Source organism: Dioscorea cayenensis, chromosome 8 (genome assembly GCF_009730915.1).
Source record: "Dioscorea cayenensis subsp. rotundata cultivar TDr96_F1 chromosome 8, TDr96_F1_v2_PseudoChromosome.rev07_lg8_w22 25.fasta, whole genome shotgun sequence".
Taxonomy (NCBI): Eukaryota; Viridiplantae; Streptophyta; class Magnoliopsida; order Dioscoreales; family Dioscoreaceae; genus Dioscorea; species Dioscorea cayenensis.
In genome coordinates this window covers 6,065,598-6,084,600 of record NC_052478.1, presented here as the reverse complement: position 1 = coordinate 6,084,600, position 19,003 = coordinate 6,065,598, and the positions used below count along the sequence as shown (strand labels likewise).

At 33.0% G+C, this 19,003-nt stretch overlaps 2 protein-coding genes across 2 annotated transcripts; both read right to left on the bottom strand.

Annotated features, from left to right (window-relative positions):
* Positions 1-1,268: 1,268 nt before the first annotated feature.
* Positions 1,269-4,236, bottom strand: LOC120266687 (disease resistance protein RPS2-like). The gene is made up of 2 exons (XM_039274329.1): positions 3,048-4,236; positions 1,269-2,957 (listed from the first exon to the last, which is right to left on the bottom strand). Exons 1-2 carry the CDS (start codon positions 4,210-4,212, stop codon positions 1,282-1,284), a joined length of 2,841 nt encoding a protein of 946 aa, XP_039130263.1. The 5' UTR covers positions 4,213-4,236; the 3' UTR covers positions 1,269-1,281.
* Positions 4,237-10,157: 5,921 nt separating this feature from the next.
* On the bottom strand, positions 10,158-10,942 carry LOC120267471. Its single transcript, XM_039275145.1, has one exon. It carries the CDS (start codon positions 10,721-10,723, stop codon positions 10,241-10,243), a length of 483 nt encoding a protein of 160 aa, XP_039131079.1. The 5' UTR covers positions 10,724-10,942; the 3' UTR covers positions 10,158-10,240.
* Positions 10,943-19,003: the final 8,061 nt, after the last annotated feature.

The following is a 19,003-nucleotide window of genomic DNA, read 5'->3' as shown; positions in this document are numbered from 1 at the left end:
TAGGTTTTGCCAATCGAGTAGGAATCTTTGAGAGATTGGAGTACCAAGTTGTAATTGAAAATGTGCAATGAATATTTTACCAATTTCTTAGTTTCCTTCTACCCATTGGTCGTTGAAACGAGTGCTGGGTATGAAATTTTTATTCCTTCTTCCATTCGCAAGAAGGTGAAAAAACTTTGTATTTGAGTTTCCCTCTTTAAGCTAGGCTATTCTGGATCTTTGTTTCCAGTAAATTTCTTCTTGTTTTAGTAAAATGAATTTAATTCTACAAATAAGCTTTTCTTGTAGATATTTTGGACTCCAAATGTGTCCTTGGCCCAATTGCGGAGTTTAACTTTTAAAAATGCTAATTTTTTTGAGATAATGAAAGCCCCGCAGCCTTTAGGGTTTATGTCAGACCACCAACCTTGAATTAAATTCTCTATTTGTTCGTTAGTGTACCAAGATTTTTCAAATATAAAAATTCGAGGTCTAGGATGGTGATTTGGATCATAAAATTGAGAATAAATTGGATGTAAGTTTAAAATTTTGAATTTATATAGACAGAAAACTTCCATTTTAAGATGTTTCAAATTATCATAAAATTTGAATTTATTAACATTAAAATGAATTGTTTTATTGAAGCGATACGAATCTAATTAATGCTCAATCACCCAATTAATATTTTAGTCAAATGGATAAATTTTTGAATAAAAAATTCAGTATTGCTGCAAATAGTTTAAATTGATTAAATATCAATACATTAAATTTATCAAAAAAATTTCAAAAATTAAAATTAACTTGTTACAGTTCTCTGCCTACCACTTGCATTGTACTTGTCATTATAATAATAATAATAATTATAATTATTATTATTATTATTATTATTTATGAATAAGTGATTTATTTATTATTTTTTATTATTTTTAAAAACATTTCCTCCCACAATAACATAGATAATAATTTTATTTAATTAATAATGTGGATAGCACACTCTGCATAGAGCCCCAAAATTTTAATCATGCTTTTAAAATAAGTCAAACCCTCAATATTTGACTTTTTACATGGGAGTTAATTATATTATAGTAATAGTGTAATAAACACATCAAATTGTTAAAATACTTTCTCTTCAGAATAAATAAACAAATAAAATCTTTAATAAACATAAAAAGAAAACAAAATTACGAGACTTGTACACATGAACCAGCATTTCACGCAAATGATAGAAAAACATAAATAGGCATTTGTCATGGAGAGAAGCAAATCAAGTAATCTATAAATATATACAATGCCAATATGGATCTAAAAAAACATAATGGGTACCAAAGGACCAGCTATTGTGACTTGAACCAAATGAGAGAAGAGATCTTTGTGTACCCAATCCATGTTCTCCCACACACTCTCCGGTGACACATGTATGATCTTTAAATTCTTAGCGCTGTCTAATCCAAGTGGGAGCTTTTGCAACTTGAAACATCTAGTCAAACAAAATCTTTCAATGGAAGGCAAGGACAGTTCTTCCTCACATATCCATTCTAAATTTGGATTATCCCAAAGGTCCAATTCCTTGAGACTATTGAAAATGTTGCCATTTTCAGTCACTGTTGCATCACCATCAGATTCATCACCAGCTGTGATAATACTCTTTAGTTCAGTGCATCTCATTATAGAGAGTATCTGAAGACATGGAAGCTCAGCTGTCCAACACAAGTTAGTCAAGCTGTCACATCCATCAATTACTAAGCGAGTAAGGCTGGGAAGAAAATGACATGCTTCCAAATCTTTCCAAATGACATTCCTTAATTGGGGGAGTCCAACCAAAGATAAGGTCTTCAGATGAGAAAGGCACCAAGAACTATCACCTTGTGTTGTGATTACCAACTCTTGTAATGTTGTGATTATGGAAATCTTTAACTCATGAAGGTTTGTCTTGCAGTTGCTTCCAAGCAGGGATTGAGATATGTTGACCCAAGTAAGATTAATTAATTCATCAGGGTAGAGGTTCTTCTGATAGACCAAAAAATCCAAAAGACCTCGGCCTCGCAAATGAAGTCTCTGTTTTGGAACATGATAGAGTCTTGCCAATAAAGCGATCCGTTTTATGCAGATCCCCACTCCTTTCAATTCAGTTAAGCTCAACAACTCATCCAGGTATCTTTCTTCAAGGAAATAGAAACTAGTGCCATATAGATCCAACACTTGCAGCTTTGTTAAGCTTGCTATCAGCCCATAAGGAATGTCCTTTAGCAAATATGCTTGACAATATAGATACTTCAGGTTCTGCAAATTACCCAAAGGCATGGGTAAGGATATGAGACTTGTCCATGATAAATTGAGATATTCCAACCCAATGAGTCCGCCAATCTCATCAGGCAAAGTGGTGATATGAGCATGACTTAAATCCAAATACTTGAGGCAATGCATTTTTGTAAAGAATTCAGTAGAAATAGCAACTAATTGCCAATTTCCGGAGAGTATCAGTGTTCTGAGTTTATGGCAATTAGGAGATCCATCCAATGCTCTTATTTTGTTTAGTGAAAAATTAATCACTTCACTGTCGATGCAATCTTCAGGTAATCTTTCCAAGTTTGTGTTTGGTTGCACCAACCATCCTTGCTTGTTTTTTCCACAATCTGAAGTTATCCACAAGGCAAGATCTCTGATCACGTCATGAAGCTTCACATGGCTGTCATATTTAGGATTCAAACGCAGCACCTTGCTCCAGTCAACTGGTTCTAGTAAGCATGCTTCTTTCAGGTTTCCGATGATGGTCTCACCTTTGCTATAAGCTTCATTAAGATCATCAAAATCATCTAACAAACCATGCCCCATCCAACACTCTATGAGTTCATCAGCTGGTATTTCCACATCCTCACCCCATAAGGAGCAATACAAGAAGCATTGTCTCAAAGTATCACTTTCCAAATTGTCATAACTGATCTTCAAAATAGGAAAGAAGTTTGATTCCTTCTTCATACCTGGAATGAAGCATTGCCTCAAAGAATCACTCTCCAAATTGTCATAACTGAACTTCAAAATAGAAAAGAAGTTTGATTTCTTTTTCATACCTGGAATGCTTTGATACTTTGATTTCCTCATCATGCTGGCGACATACTCCCATTCAGTTGTTGTCTTCTTGGTACTCATTGCTTTGCCAATTGTGATAAGAGCAAGCGGTAGACCAGCACACTCCCTCACAATGCTCTCCGCATGGTATTGAATTAGCTTGTCAGATGCAATGAGTTCTTCACCGGCCTTCTCCTTGAACAAAAGCCATGCAGCAGCAAGATCCAAGCACTCCATTTTGATTTTCTTGTCAGCCTCCATGACACCACAGATCGCCTCCGAGCGTGTTGTGAACACCACCATCCTCTTGTGCTTGTCTTCATCATGATGCATTTTAGGCTGAGGCACCCCAATCTTCTCAAGATCAAGTTCACTCCAAAGATCATCCAGCAGTAGCAGGAAACTTTTCCTTTTCAAAAAATCATGAATTGCATTAGCATTAGCATTGGTAGAAGGCAATCCCAAACTCGTGGCGATATCGGATTGAATCTTTTCATAGCTGTAGTCTTGAGAAACCACAGCCCAAATGACATGATCAAACATGCCATCTTTCGCGCGAAAGAATTCATTGTTGATGCTCTTCAAGAGTGTGGTTTTGCCGACCCCTCCCATGCCCCATATCGCAATGATCCCGGTCGTGTTCTCTTTGAGATATTGGCATATCATCTCAAGGTTTGGATTTACATCGGAGACCATTGAAGGAGTTGCCAGCTCTCTTGCCGGACCCGGAGGCAATCTCTTCGCTACGATGTCGAACTTCTCTGTGTGCAGTAGTTGCAGCACGTCCTCCATCTTCTTGAAAGCTCTCCTGCCAAGCTTGTAATTAGAAACTACATTGAGTGAAGGCATTGCAATGCAGTTTGTTCTTTGATCAAATGCTTGTTTGATGGCAGCCACTTCAAGCTCACCGGTGTCCACCTTTTGAAGCCAAAGCGCTACTTCTGGGGAGCATGCTTTGCCTTCTAGCTCAGCGTTACGGATGTCTTGGATAGTGCTCTCCCTCTTGGCTCTCAGTTCATCCATGGCATCGGTCATGGCATTGACATTGTTGCTGAGCAAGAACAAGTACTTGAATTGGCGTGCGACTGGATCCACCAGATAAGGTGCCACAGCACTTGCCACAGGGCTAACCAAATCGATGAGACCCATATGAACAACGCTATGCATCAAATGAATTTATTAATTAGTATTTATAAGGGACAATTAAAAGATCTCTTGTATTTATTTAAATAAAGATCAACACAAACAAAATTGTGGTTAATTTATTCTTATGAAAATATCATTGACTTTAATATACAAAACTAGCTTTCTTTCAATTATATTAAACTTTTATTTTGTATTTAATTTTTTTTTTTTTTACAAAGGCGACAAACGACAAAGCAAAAACACACATAAGTACAGAAGTGCACCAATTATGATGGCTTCACTGACCTCCTAAAAATAAACTCTCCACTCAAAAAGTGAATTATAATCTGAAAAATTCAAACATGAGACCTTTCAATTATAAATACAGGTAATTAGTAGTGGACTAATTTAGATTTCTGGATTTAAATTATTATATTAGAGGTATGGTAGTGCTAATATAAAAATTACTATGTGATATGCCAGACACAAATTGTCAGATTTTTTCTAATACCAAATATTTATTTCATGCACTAAACATTAAAATAAATATTTGGTTATAAAAACACTAAAATTCGTATTTTACTAAAAAAACAATTCAGCTTGCCGTGTTAGTTGCTCAGGATAGGTTGACTTTATGAATTCCTTTTAGAAAAAAATATATAAATTTTTTAAAATTTTATTTTTTTTAATTCTTTTTATGAAATCTGACGAGCTATGTGTTGGGAACATGCATATACACCCCTACAACTGTGTATATTTGCTTATATACTACCATAAAAAATCACATTGTAGCATATTCTCAATGAAAATGATACTTTGTGTATACACTTATAAAAAGCATTTTTTTGGGGGTTGTATACACAACTATGAACATTTATGGATAGGAACACATATGCAAGTATAATTTTATGGTGAAAATATGCACTTTACAAGGTAAGCAAAAATATCATGTTTCCCTATATTGAATATGTAAATATATACTTTACAAGGGTATAATAAAAAAATATTTACTTTTATTAGGATTGTAAATGCAAATGTGATTTTTGATTGGGGCATACGTCCAAACAGGTACTTCAATAGGAGCATAAATTCAAATGTTATTTTTTTTAATAATCAAATGTTAATTTTGTCAAGTTATATACGTAAAAGTTCATTTTTTATATGCCACATTTCTAATTGTGCTTTCAAAAATATAAAAGTTTATGAATTGTGCCTATGGCTAATTGGCTATTCCAGCCAGGTATATGAACAGTGATTTAAAATATCCAAAGTTTAAACTTTCTGGTATGTAAGGACCCAATCGTATTATTATTATTATTATTATTATTATTATTATTATTATTATTATTATTATTATTATTATTATTTTAACACTAGATGATAAGCATCCTCATTTAAGATTTAGTTAGAAACATACACTAATATAGAGTACATCCCTAAGTTCAACAACATCGTACACTCACCTATGATCAATAGTATTTATTTTCATTACAAATAATTCCCTTCTCAGATCAAGTAAATGAAATGTATAAAATAATGAAATGATTTTTTATTTGAAAAAATTAATTATTTCTTATTAAAAAAATTATATTTTAAAAATGTGAAAGAAGTTTTGGTTGTTTTTAAAGATCTAAAAGAGAAGTATGGTTTGGGTATAATTTTTTTAAAATGTTACTATTATTATCTTAAAAAAATAGTTTCCATATGTAAAAATAATTATAATCTTTAAGTTAAATGTTAAATGGAAAATATTTTATTTAGACAGTGGTTTTTTTTTCTGAAAGTAACTAACGTCATGGTTTTTATGAAAAATTAATAATGTAAGTGCTAAATCACAATAACTAAACAAATGGGTGGAGTTATACCCAATATGCTATACATATTATAAAGTGGTGGAATTAGAAACAAAATTTAAAGGTGTTGGATTCAAAATTTAAAAAAATTATAAGTATTAAATAATTCTATTAATTTAAACTTGAAAGTATAATAATCAATATTTTAAAAATATTAAATATATATGCATCTAAAAATTTTGGTTAAAGTGTAATACCTATTATATCTATATAATTAGCAAATAACTCAATTAATAATTAAACACTAAATTAATAAACAATATAATTAAAAAATAACTTAATACAAATTCATAATATAATTCAATTATTAAATACAACAATTATTTAACAAATAATCTAATGCATAGATATAAGACTCACAAACAAACCATATATAATAAGTGTCTATAATGAAAAATAAAACATAAACTCGGGAGAGATGGAGCAAATAGAGAAAACTCATTGGTGTAACCTGCAATGATTTTTTTATAGATATTTTGAGATAGCAATTGCATTTGTTTAAAGTTTTATTTTTTTATTTATTATTTCTATTTATTTTTTTTGGGAAAATTTTGCTAAAGTAAATTGTGGTTTGTCTCTTTATCAATTCCAAATTTATAGTTTGAATTATAATACTTTAGTACTTTGTAATCTAAACTGTTTGCAAAAATGTGCCAAAATGCTTAACTCATTTAATTTAAATATAAATTTACCTTTTTGCCATTACTAAAACACGTACTAATTAAGAACCATTCAAGTTTAACTCTTAATTATAATTTGAAGGGTTTTTAAACACTATTTATATATGTTTTAGTAATATAAATAAGGGCAAAAATGTAATTTTAAATCTATTTTTATGCCACGTTAGAGGATTAACAGAGTTAAAAGTTTTGACACTTTTATGAAAATAGTTTAGATTACAAGGTATGAAATTGTTACAATTTAAACTACAAGTCCCTAATTGATATATAACGAGACAAACCATAAAGTACTTTAGCAAAATTTCTTTTTTTTTTTTTACATTAATATTCACAAAATTGATAATCATGTATTGATAAGTTCAATAAAAATATATATCTAAAATTAAAAATTTACAAACAAAAATATTTGAAAATTCATGTTTAGCTAGCCATATTATTTATTATTAACACCGGATATCAGTTTTATTTAATATAATAATTGTATTATTATTTTTATTTAATTTATTTTAGTATTGTGGGGTTATACTTTTATTTTATTGTTTTTATTTTAAATAAAGAGTAAGTTTACGCATAGTGGTTTAGACATGCTCTCTAATTAGTTCAAGTGCATCTACTTAAAAAAAATACATAAGATAACTTAATTAAAAGAAAATATATAATAACAATGATATAATAATTGCATCATATTTCTTTAAAAAAATTGAAGGTCTCACCCCACATCAACGTAAATAATGAGTATTTTATATTATACAAATAAATAAAATGCATATGAATAATTCAAATATGACCTAATTAATAGAAATTAAAGTAATTAATTAACATGAATAAATTTTTGATAGAGTACCAAACTACAGCCATTTTTTATTTTTAGATCCAAATTTCAATTTTAATTAAAATGGTTATCCATCTTCAATTATGTTTCACCGAGTGGTCGTCTAAGATATTCGGCCTATTTTTGATTATGTACAAACAACAAAATTCTCTATTATTATATATATAACACGGTGTTTGCTCAGCTGATAATTCTATCTCACTTGTTAACAAAAACTTTTGACATCACATAATAAAAAATACACTAAAATTTGTCAATGATTTTCTAGTGAAACAAAATTAAAGTTGATGAGTAATAATTTTGATTCAAATCAAAGTTTAGACTCTACAATACAAACTGACCATAATTTGATGCCTTATCAAAAATTTTACTCAAACTAACCTACATGCCCATGCTTGGCTCTACTATTAAATAATTATTTAAAATAATATGATATATATATAAATATAAAAGTTTAGAAAACTCACAGGAAACAATGAGGCACCAAAGAAATAAAAGTTGTAAATAATGTTAAAAACCATCATATGGACCTCCTTTTATATTATTTGAAATTAATGTGCCTTGTGTGTTGATTAAGAAACGTATTTCTTCTATAAGAAATACAAAAGAATAACTTTATTTAAAGAGAAAACGACTTAAATTGAATTATATTCTTAAGCTCCACGGGTAATGGAGGCATACATTTTCACTCATCAAAGCAATGAAGCTATACCTTTCTTAACCTTTTTGGCATTCTTGTAGTTCAAGGGTAGTATTTGGTATATTTTCTTAAATAATTCATCTATTTTTAAAATTTAATTTTTAGCTTTTTATTTTAAATTATAACCTTTTAATCTTTTTACTATGTTAAATGAGGCATATCAGTTCTTCTTTTTAAGGGGTTAGAGTTTAGGGAGACTGATAATTATAATAGTACAAAAACTTAAAGGTTTAAATTTGTAAATAGACTAAATAAATAAATTTTAAACAATAAAGAAATTGTTCAAAAAATTATATCGTACTATTTTATCATACATGGTAGTATCTCAGGTCTTGTCCTTGTGATGTCACAAGATGCATCCACTACTTTGGCCGTTATTCCACTAAAATATGTGTTGCATGTATGCCATTCGCTTGAAATTCAACGTCAAAATCCTTTTTCTTTACTAATGCATTGTGGTTTATTCATTTTTTCAAAAAAAAAAAAATATTTTTTAAAAAATAAAAATAAAATAAATAAATAAATAAATAAATAGGTAAAAATTTGAACCTCAAGTTGGTAAAATCATTTGCTAAGGAAGATGATATATTTTAACCCCTAAAAAAAATCTCTGTCTTCTCCTTCGTTATTTTCGAAATACAGTTCAAGTACAATATGTTTGAATGAAATTTATAATAACATCAACAAATGTTACCAATTTTGTTAGCCAACAAAAACGATATGCAATGTAATGATATATTATCTCTCTAATATGTTTAAATTCTTTTTTTTTTAAAAAAGGGTTTATTTAACATCAACAATAGTTATTTCACAAATAGAGTGCATATATAAAATAAAAACTCAATTTTTATAAATTTAGATTTAAACAAACTATTATTGGGGAACTGGGTTGTAGACCAACAGTAACTACCATGCTTTATTTTTAAAGAGTTTCGAATTTGAACCTCTTAACTTGTAAATTGAGGGTTTCTTGTGAAAAATTTATATGAGGAACACTCTTCCTCTCTTCTAGAGTTGTATGATAGAAATTTTTAACTCACTTATGATGCATCCCAAGAGATTTACAAGTTATCATAACTGGTGCACTGTCATACATCCCTTAACTAATAACATTTATCATCTTCGTTAAAAAAACAAAAAAAAAACTGTCATTGGTTCCATGTTGACTCTAGTGATAGATAATTCTTTAAAGTAATACGAATTATTTTTTTAAAAAATAAGTTAAGAAAACTCACATGAAACAGTGAAATACCAAGAGAATGAAGGCAGTAAATAACGCGTCCGAACCTCTGGTAGTTGTACTGGTAGGAGTTAGTGTATTATTTTCCTCTTAATCATTTTTATTCAATGTGCTTTTGTTACTGTATAAATATGGCACGCGAATGTACTTTATGAGACTGTTTACGATAAATAGACTGCTGTCAGTCTTTGATGACATGAATATTAATTACTTTTCTTGATAAATACTTAGGGAAATTTTTAAATTTCGAATTATAAAACATTTAATTACCAATTATTCCAATGAATAATCAATTGGTTTTGCTCTTACACATAATACAAAAACCAATATTGTTGCAACATCAAATTTCAATCTTACTACGATTCATTTTTATGTGGAGAGATTACCAATTTCTTTTTGTGTTTTAGATTGGTTACCCGTAGTAATATTTGATAAAAATCATTTCATTGTTACATATAATATAAATCCCATTAGTCTCCATGCAACGTAATATAATATAAAAATATATATATAGTAAATAAAAATATACTTTTACATTTTACACAAAATTATACATCTACGTAAAAAAAACCTTTTATCATACAGTTATTAAAAAAATCCAACCTAAAATAAAAAAAATAGTCAACTATTGACGTCGCAATCCAACACCAACTTAATAAATAAAATATCATGCACTCTTGCGTGTTCTCCAAAAACTCTTCTCATTTCTTTAATCACAAATAATACAAATATATTTATTCACATCTTTTATGTCCCATCATCCAATCAAATCCCTCCACGTGTCTGATCGTGATCCACGGCGGCCGCCGCCGCCGCCGCCGACGCAAACCTCGCCGAGAAATTTCGAATTCCGGCGTCCTCCTCCTGGCCATCATCATCTTGCCCAACTCCATCATCGAAATTGAGCGCATAGCTCAACGGATCATACTGAAATCTGGAAACCGTCCTTCCGATCCTGGAACTCCGCCTGAATCTTCTAATAAAGGTCTTCCATCTCGGCCCGGCGACGATCTCCGACCATTCTCGGACCTTCAAGAACGGCTTCGCCCACCACCGATTTGGCGTTGTGGCGGCGCAGCTGCTATCTGAGACTCCGATGCGCTCCCACCACTCGGCAGAGGCGGATGGAGGAGGGTGTGATCTACTTGACGGCCATGGAACCCAGACGCAACAGCAGCAGCGCCGGGCGAACAGCGTCTCTGGATCCGGATCGGCTTCTCGGGGATCAGAACCACTGGATTCTGCCATTAGGGTTTACAATTGCGATGGAGAAGGAGAGGGATCTCGAGAGGCTTTATTAGGGTTTACTTGTTTGCTGAAAATGGTTGAGCGAAAGAAAGAAAAGCGAGTTTGTAGATATGATCACAAGGGGGTGACTTGCGTTTTATTAAATATTTTCTAATAAATAATAATTGTGTTCAGGGAAAAAAAAATTTATTATTGAATTTTATCTATTTAAAAGGATAACACTTACCATAAAATAAGGCCAGAACATCTTTCTTGAGAATCAAATAGCATAACCTTGTAGTAGGTGCTCCATTTTATATGGAAAAAAAAGGTGAGATATTTAAAAGTTTTGAATTCAAATATTTTAGAAGAATTGATGTTAAGGAATCACCGGTTACACCAATCATTTCAGAGGAGTCCCCAGATCGAAACCTACACAAGGCGAAGATAAGGTGTTGTTGAGATTACAAGTGCCCTCCACATCTGTATCTGTCTCTGACTTAAATTTAAAATAGGAGTGTTTGTGGCTTAATGTCAAAAATCACCGATTATAGGTGTGGGTTCATAGTTTAAACCTCTCATCCGTAGTTAAAGTCATGTAGATTGAACAATCAATTTTGGTAAGCATGCACGCTCCTTATTCACATCGTTTGTATTTTTTGTGTGAAAAAAAAATCTTAAGTATCTTTTTTTTATATATATAAGACGGGAACAAAATCCAAACACATTTGAATTATGCAAACTCTGGGGAAAGATACTCCCCTAATGTTGTCATCCAAAAGCACCTTGATAGCATTTGGAGGTTGAGTAAAGATAGATAGGCTTGGATTTAAACTATGCGCGAGGAGTGCCAAAGCGTTTGCACATCGATTTCCTTCCCGATACGTGTGAGTAATGTGGATCGTCCAATCTTTCTCTAGTAATTGATGAATCTCTCTCAATATGCGATAAGAGCAGTTAACATGAGGCATTCTTTTGGATATTATCTCAATCACACATTTACTATCCACATCAAGACATACACATCTGTAGCCTGCCAAAAGGAGGCCTTTCCAAACCCCTAGAGCTCACCCAACACAGAGTTGCCAGGGCCAATGTTATAGTTGAAACCAGTAACAAAATCTCTAGTAGAGTTTCTCGCTAAACCGCCCACGGTAGCCCATCCTAAATTAATATTAATTGAACCATCTGTATTGAGTTTAATCCAGCCACTTGGAGGACACTGCCAGCTGATCAAACGTTCTTCACTATGAATTTGGATATTCTTAAGATTCTCTTTAATGAGATGGATTGAAAGGATTATTATATCATGAGCTGAAATTTGCAAGCAAGCGTGTTATGCCACTTTCAATTTTGAATTTCTAAACTATAATATAGCATGATTAAATTGAATATTTGAATCGTGAATTTGTGTTAAAGAGAAAAACATTCAATGGAAGATATTTCAAATTATGATAAAGTTAATTTGACTAAGTAAATTTCATTCGAATTTTATTAATATAATTAATGATTGATAACTTAGTTCATATTTTTTTTAATTATTATATTAATCAAATGAATCATATTTAAAGGACTCATTTTTACTCCAAATTATTTAAATTAGTTAAGCAACAATATATAAATCAAAATGAGGAAAAAAAAAGTTTGGAAGAAAAAAACTTAGATAGTAACAGATGGTTATCGTGGAATCATACCATCCTAAAGACCGCCAAGGCCCAGATCCTAATCAATGGCACCACCCAAGGTTACATTCGCTACAAAAAAGGGCTCAGACAAGGAGACCCGCTCTCTCCCCTCCTTTTCGCCTTAGCTGCCGACGCTCTTAGTGCCATGTTCCACCACGCCCTCAGTTCTAAAATCTTAATTGGGGTTCAGCTTTTTCAAGATGAACGAATCTGCCATATTCAATATGCGGACGATCTTATCATCTTCTCCGCTGGTGGACATGAAGACCTTCATATCATCAAACTTATACTTTACCTTTTTGAAGGTTCTTCTGGGTTATCAATTAATTTTTCCAAAAGCTGCTTATACTCAACAAACTTTGCTTTTCAACCAAATATATCATTTGCAGCAATTCTCAACTGCAAAAGGAACTGCCTCCCTATTACCTACTTAGGAGTACCTCTTTCTGGTAGACGGCCCAGGCGCCAGGATTGGACAAAACTTATCCAGACTGTCCGAGTGAGACTTCCCACTTGGAAAGCTACTAACCTTTCCCTTGGTGGTCGTCTAACCTTTATTAATTCTGTCTTATCCATAATACCTATTTACTAGATGACAGTCTTCAAACTACCAGCTTGGGTAATTAAGGAAATTGATAAGACTCGTAAGGACTTCCTTTGGAAAGGGCCAGACTTGAACTCTAAAGGAGCTAGACTGGTCGCTTGGAATCGGATCTGTCTACCTCGTCCCATGGGACGTTGGGGAATTCTCAATCTTGTTGAATTCAACAAAGCTCTCCTTTGGAAATGGTGGTGGAAGTTTATATCTAATCCTAACTTGTGTTGGGCTAAAATCATCAGATCCAATTACTCCATCAATTTTTCTGGAACTTTGTTTCATACACCTCCTAGAAACAAATGCTTTTTCTGGGCTGGTGTCAACACTACCCTACTTTCTTTTAGATCATGTATTTCCAAAACTGTTAGAAATGGCAAGGATACTCTTCTTTGGCATGATAGATGGACGAGGGGACAAGTACTTAAGGATCTTTTGCCAACACTATTCAACAACTGTTCCCAACCATGGATTTCCCTTAGACAATTCTCGTACCTTCGCAACTCTACTGAAAGTTTTTTTCATTCTGCAACACGAGAAGATTTGTCTATTATCCAAATCTTAATTCCATTCTGCACTTTCTTTGTTAAATCATTCTATAATTTTTTAATTGATGGAGGAATGCGCAGTCCATTATATTCTAAATTTTGGAAAATTCATTATCCAAGTAAAATTACTCTTTTTTGCTGGCTTGTTTGGGATAATAAAATTCTCACACTCACTAATCTTTTAAGAAGGGATGTAACCCAAACGCCACAGATACTTGCACTCTTTGTCACAAAGATTCTGAAACAGTGGATCATCTCTTTTTAGACTGTGTCTATTCTTTCCGATTTTGGTCCTACTTTTCCAATATTCTTGATCTACAATCTCTACCTTCCACAGTTCCAAGAATCTGGACCTTATGGTTACCTTCATTACATTCAAACATTAGATTGCTGAGGGACCTACTTTCGAGAGCAATTATTTGGAATATTTGGCTGGAACGTAACAACCGCATTTTTCAAAACACTACATTACCTTTTCCTAAAGTATTATTCAAAATCATTAATATGCTGCTTGCTTGGTTTTCTACAGCTTCTTTACCCCACCAGCAAACACTTAATGAAGCCTCCAAGAAGATAAAGTGCTCCCTCGACTTCCTGAGCGCACGGACCGCAGATAACACTGGCAATCTTGACACTCCATTGATTCAGAAGTAATCTACTCCTTCTTACAGCTCAGACTGTCCTGTGACTCAAGACGGATTTCTTCGCTTTCCCAGCTGCCTTATTTGTTTACTTGTATTTCCTTTTCTGAGTTCTTCACTGCTTGTGAGAACTCTTTGCTTTGTTTTCTTTGTTGGTTGTACTTTTGGTTTGCTGCTCTTCTTTTTCAATAAAATAGTGGTTTATCCACTTTTCTCAAAAAAAAAAAAAACTTAGATTATATTCAATTCATTCACTATAGATATATATACTGACATAGTCATCCACTGGCTCTTAAAAAAAATAACACTAATAAGAATTAAAGTAGTATTGAAAAGCACAAAAAAGAAAAATTATTGGACTTTTTCACAAGAAGCGGACATTTTATTCCGGGCGAGAATAACATAATTAATGGAGAAACTAAATAAGCAGTACACTTGCAATGGAGGTAGAGAGAAACAAAATAAGAACAGTTATAGCTCACTTATGAATATCTAATTGTAAGTAACAAGTACATGGGAGAAACGATCCTTGTGCTCCCAATCCTAGTTGGCCCACATGCTTTAAGGTGAGGCAAATTTGCTCTAAAGATTCTTAGCACTGTCCATTAGTCCAAGTGGGAGCTCTCTCAATTTTTAACTTCTCAAAGAAATGTTTACAATGGAAGGAAAGGATAGTTCTTCCTCATATATGCATTCTAAATTTGGATTATCACTAAGATCCAATCTTTTGAGACTCATGAAAAAGTTACCTCCTTCAATCACCTTTGTATCATCATCACCAGCTTTAATAATACTCTTTAGTGCAGCACATTTATGTACAATGAGAATTTGAAGCCGTGGTAGGTGAGAAACCCTACACAAACTAGGCAAGCTGTTGCATTCTTGGATTGTTAACAAAGCAAGCATGGGAAAAATAAAGTTTTTGGTCTTTCAAAATGGCATTCTTCAGCTGAGGGAGTTTACGTAAGTACAAAGTATTCAGATGAGAAAGGCAATAAAAAAGTAAAAATTATCACCTTCTGTTGTTATATTATCACTTCTTGCAAGCTTGGGATATAGAAAACCGCCAATTCACGGAGACTTGTTTTGCTGTTGCTTCCAAGTTCCAAGCAGGGTTGGCCATACGCTGATTTACTTTAAAGTTGAAGTATCCACCTCCATTGTATAATATATAGAAGCTTATGCTTTGGAACACGAGAGAGTTTTTTCAATGAATAAATGTCTTGCACGGTGATCCCCACTCCTTTCAATTAGCTAGCTTAAGCTCAACAACGTCATCTAGGTATTCTACTTCACAGAAAGTGCCAAATAGATCCAATATTTTCAACTTTGCTAAGCTTCGTATTAGAGCATGAGGAATATTCTTCATCTCATATTCTTATTTAATTTACAATGTAGATACTTCAAGTTCTTCAGATTACCCAAAGCCATCGGCAAAGACTCAAGCGAGGTTGATGATAGATTGAGATATTCCAACTCAACCAATTTGCCAATCTCTTCTGGCGAAGTAGTAATATCAGAGTTGGTTAGATCCAAGTACCTGAGGGGACCCATTTTTGTAAAGAATTCAATAGACATGTAAATTGTGATTTCCGGAGAGCACCAATGTTTCGAGCATATTGCAACTAGGAGTTCCTTTTAATGCTTTTATTTTATTATTTGACAAACATATCACTTTCCTATCCATGACATCTTCAGGAAATCTTTCTAAGCTTGCATTTGGTTTGGCCAACCATCCTTGCTTGTTTTCCCACATCCTTTCTTATTTGCATTAAATGTTTGATTATATGTTTCAAATAAATTATAATTATTAAAAAATTAATTTTATTTTATGGAAAAAAAAAATGTACCAATAGTTTGTAGAATATTTGGAGTATAGTTATTACAACAAATTCAAACATAGTTCAATCATTAGATCATTCGAATAAATGTTAGGTTAATAAAAAGAAATTTTTAAAAATTATTTAGAATTATAAATTATTTTTTTAGTTATTTAATATATATATATATATATATATATATATGTAATATCTTTTTAATTACAAAATAAATAATATAAAGAGAAAAAAAATTTTGTCACTTATTATAACTATGAACTAAAAAAAATCTTAACAAAGAAAAGCTTCAACCATAATTATTAAAAAACAACGAAGCTCTATTTTTATTTTTTACAATTTTTAATTTAATAAAAATTATGTTTTATTTTCTTTTTAAAATAAAAAAAATAAATGTAATGAAAGAACAAAAAAATTATTTCATGAAATAAAATTCTTCTCACCGAGTCAAAGAAATCCTTTCAGTGGGGTTGGCTGGTTAAAAGTTGTCAACATGGGTTACACTAGTTACTTATTTACATAAGTGGCCCAAATTAGAGATCTAAACTAATTTGGCTACCAAATCACCCGATTGGTCGTTCTACCTAGAAATCAAATGACAGAAGGTGTTGGAATTTTATAAATAGAATAAGTTTCTCAACAAAGTGTATTAGTAATATTTTTAATGAAGAAGAACAATATAATTTAGAGTTAGTTTGTTGATCATGTTAGTTAATGGTCAAAATAATAATTATCTTGCATTTGATTCTTTCAATATGTTACACCTCTATACTTGTTTGTCCCTTACATCGTTTGTCGCTTTTACTTTAAAAAAAACAACAGGGCACCATAATTTGTCCCTTACACCTCTAATGTGTCATGTCATTCTCTCAATTTGACGTTCTGGCTTTTGATTATGATGGCAACTTTCAAGACAAGCTACAAGTAGTGCACCACAGCTTGATTCCATTGCCCAAATTATCATGTCAACACTCTGAAGGTTTAAAAAAGTGTTGCCAACTTGTTCAAATAAGTCTCCAGTGATGGAGAGTGGGGATCCATCTTTGGTCCCGAGCTGGGTGGAGATCTCGTGGGTTGCTAATGAGTGCATTTTATATACATCTTCAACACCTCTTATTCATATTTTGCTTGCTTATTAGCATTTATTTATATATTTTAGTAATACTTTGGTATATTTGTGTTCTGCATGTAGATTAGCAGGTCTTGGGTCAATAGAAGAAATATTAGAGCGAATTAGGCTTCAAAAGGACCAAGTGCAAATTTGCCAAGGCAAGCACGACAGTGAATTTAAGCCATGCAGATTACTAGACTTCAATAATTATTCAGATGGTTGAAAAGCACGGTCACTGTGCCCAGAGCACGGTTATGTTTATGGAAGCATGACCCAAGCACGGGCGTGCTTTTGGGCGGTGCACTTTTCTATCTGGCGAAAACTCAATTAATGCTAGAAACCCATGATCTAGCTATGAAAAGCACAAGCCAAGCTTGCCCGTGCTTGGGTCCAAAACTTCTTTTTAAGGCCCAAAGTTAGGGTATCAAAGGGATTTCGGCTTGAGGAAGGCAACTCTTGGGCAACCTTCACCACCATTCTTCTGGAGATTAAAGCAATGGTTGAGAGGCAAGATTGGGAGTGGAGGTTTGCCATCAGATTGTTCCTAGGAGCCCAATTGGATCAATTGAGAAGCAATAGGGAGTCTAAGCATTTCTATTTGATTGCTTTCTTTATTATTTTCATATTGTGTAAACGTATGAGGGGCTAACCATCTCCAGTGCCTTGGATTCATTAACCTATGTGTTAATTTATAGTTTGATTTACTCTCTTTCATTGACTATGGAGTTCTATTATTTTCTATATTAAAACTTGTGTCATATAACTGGATGTGCATGATTTTGCATAGATGTGATTGTAAAACTTGGCGTGTGTTGATTAATTGTTGTAGTTGTAATCGCTAAAGGTGGCTGCAAAACTTGAAGTGCATGATTCCCGTAGTTACAGTTGCAGATCTTGGCTTATTTGATTGCCATAGATATGACAAGGCTTGAGAGCACACGTAGAATTCATAGGATGCACCGGATAGTCATTGTAGGAGAGTTACTATTTTTTGCACTAGGGATTGATTCGGGGCGCTACTCCCCATCCTTGCTATTTGCTAGATTTATCTCATCATCTCCTGTCTTCTCTTCTCTTCTCTTCTCTTTTCCTTCTTTAGATTTATTTGTTAGAACCTTTCATCCGACATTGAGCCGACTAGATATTGGAAGATCAATTAGTACCGAATACTTGCTAGTCCTTGTGAAATCGACTACCCGATCCCTTATTAGATACTCTTTACTAATTTTTATAACCCGTGCGCTTACGGATACACAAGGGATGTATCAGTTGCACACCGTAAAGATAGTCTCACCCCATTCTTAGATGCTGAAACATTGGAGAAACTCAAGACAACCGTCAAGGATGTTCTCAGGGTGGATTCTGCTTGTAAACTTTAGGCCAAGCAATGATTCCAACATGCATTCTATGGAAAACTATTTGGTAAAACTCTGGCTTTTGAATATGTCAAGAGGATGCTAGTTGGTTTGTGGAGTTCTGTAGGGTTTGTTCAGATATCAGACATGTCTAATGGGTTCTTTCTCATCTGGTGTGTGTCCCATGAAGTGATGCAGAAGGTCCTCTTCGGTGGCCCATGGACGGTGGGTGGGCTTTCACTTCAACTCTTTCCATGTCATCCATGCTTTGAACCATCACTTTAAGATTTGGCAAACTCCTCAAAGTGGAAGAACACACAGCGTCTTTAGAACACACTCGCTTTGCCAAACTGTGTCTAGAAATTGATTTATCGAAGCCTCTGAAGCGGGGTTTTGGTTGCAGGATGACGACAAGGAGGCATTCATGGTAGTTCTCTATGAAAAGCTACCATTATTTTGCTGCAATTGTAGCTTGGTGGGACACATCGCTAACTCTTACGGCCTTCGGCGAAAGGTCACCCATGGTAGTGC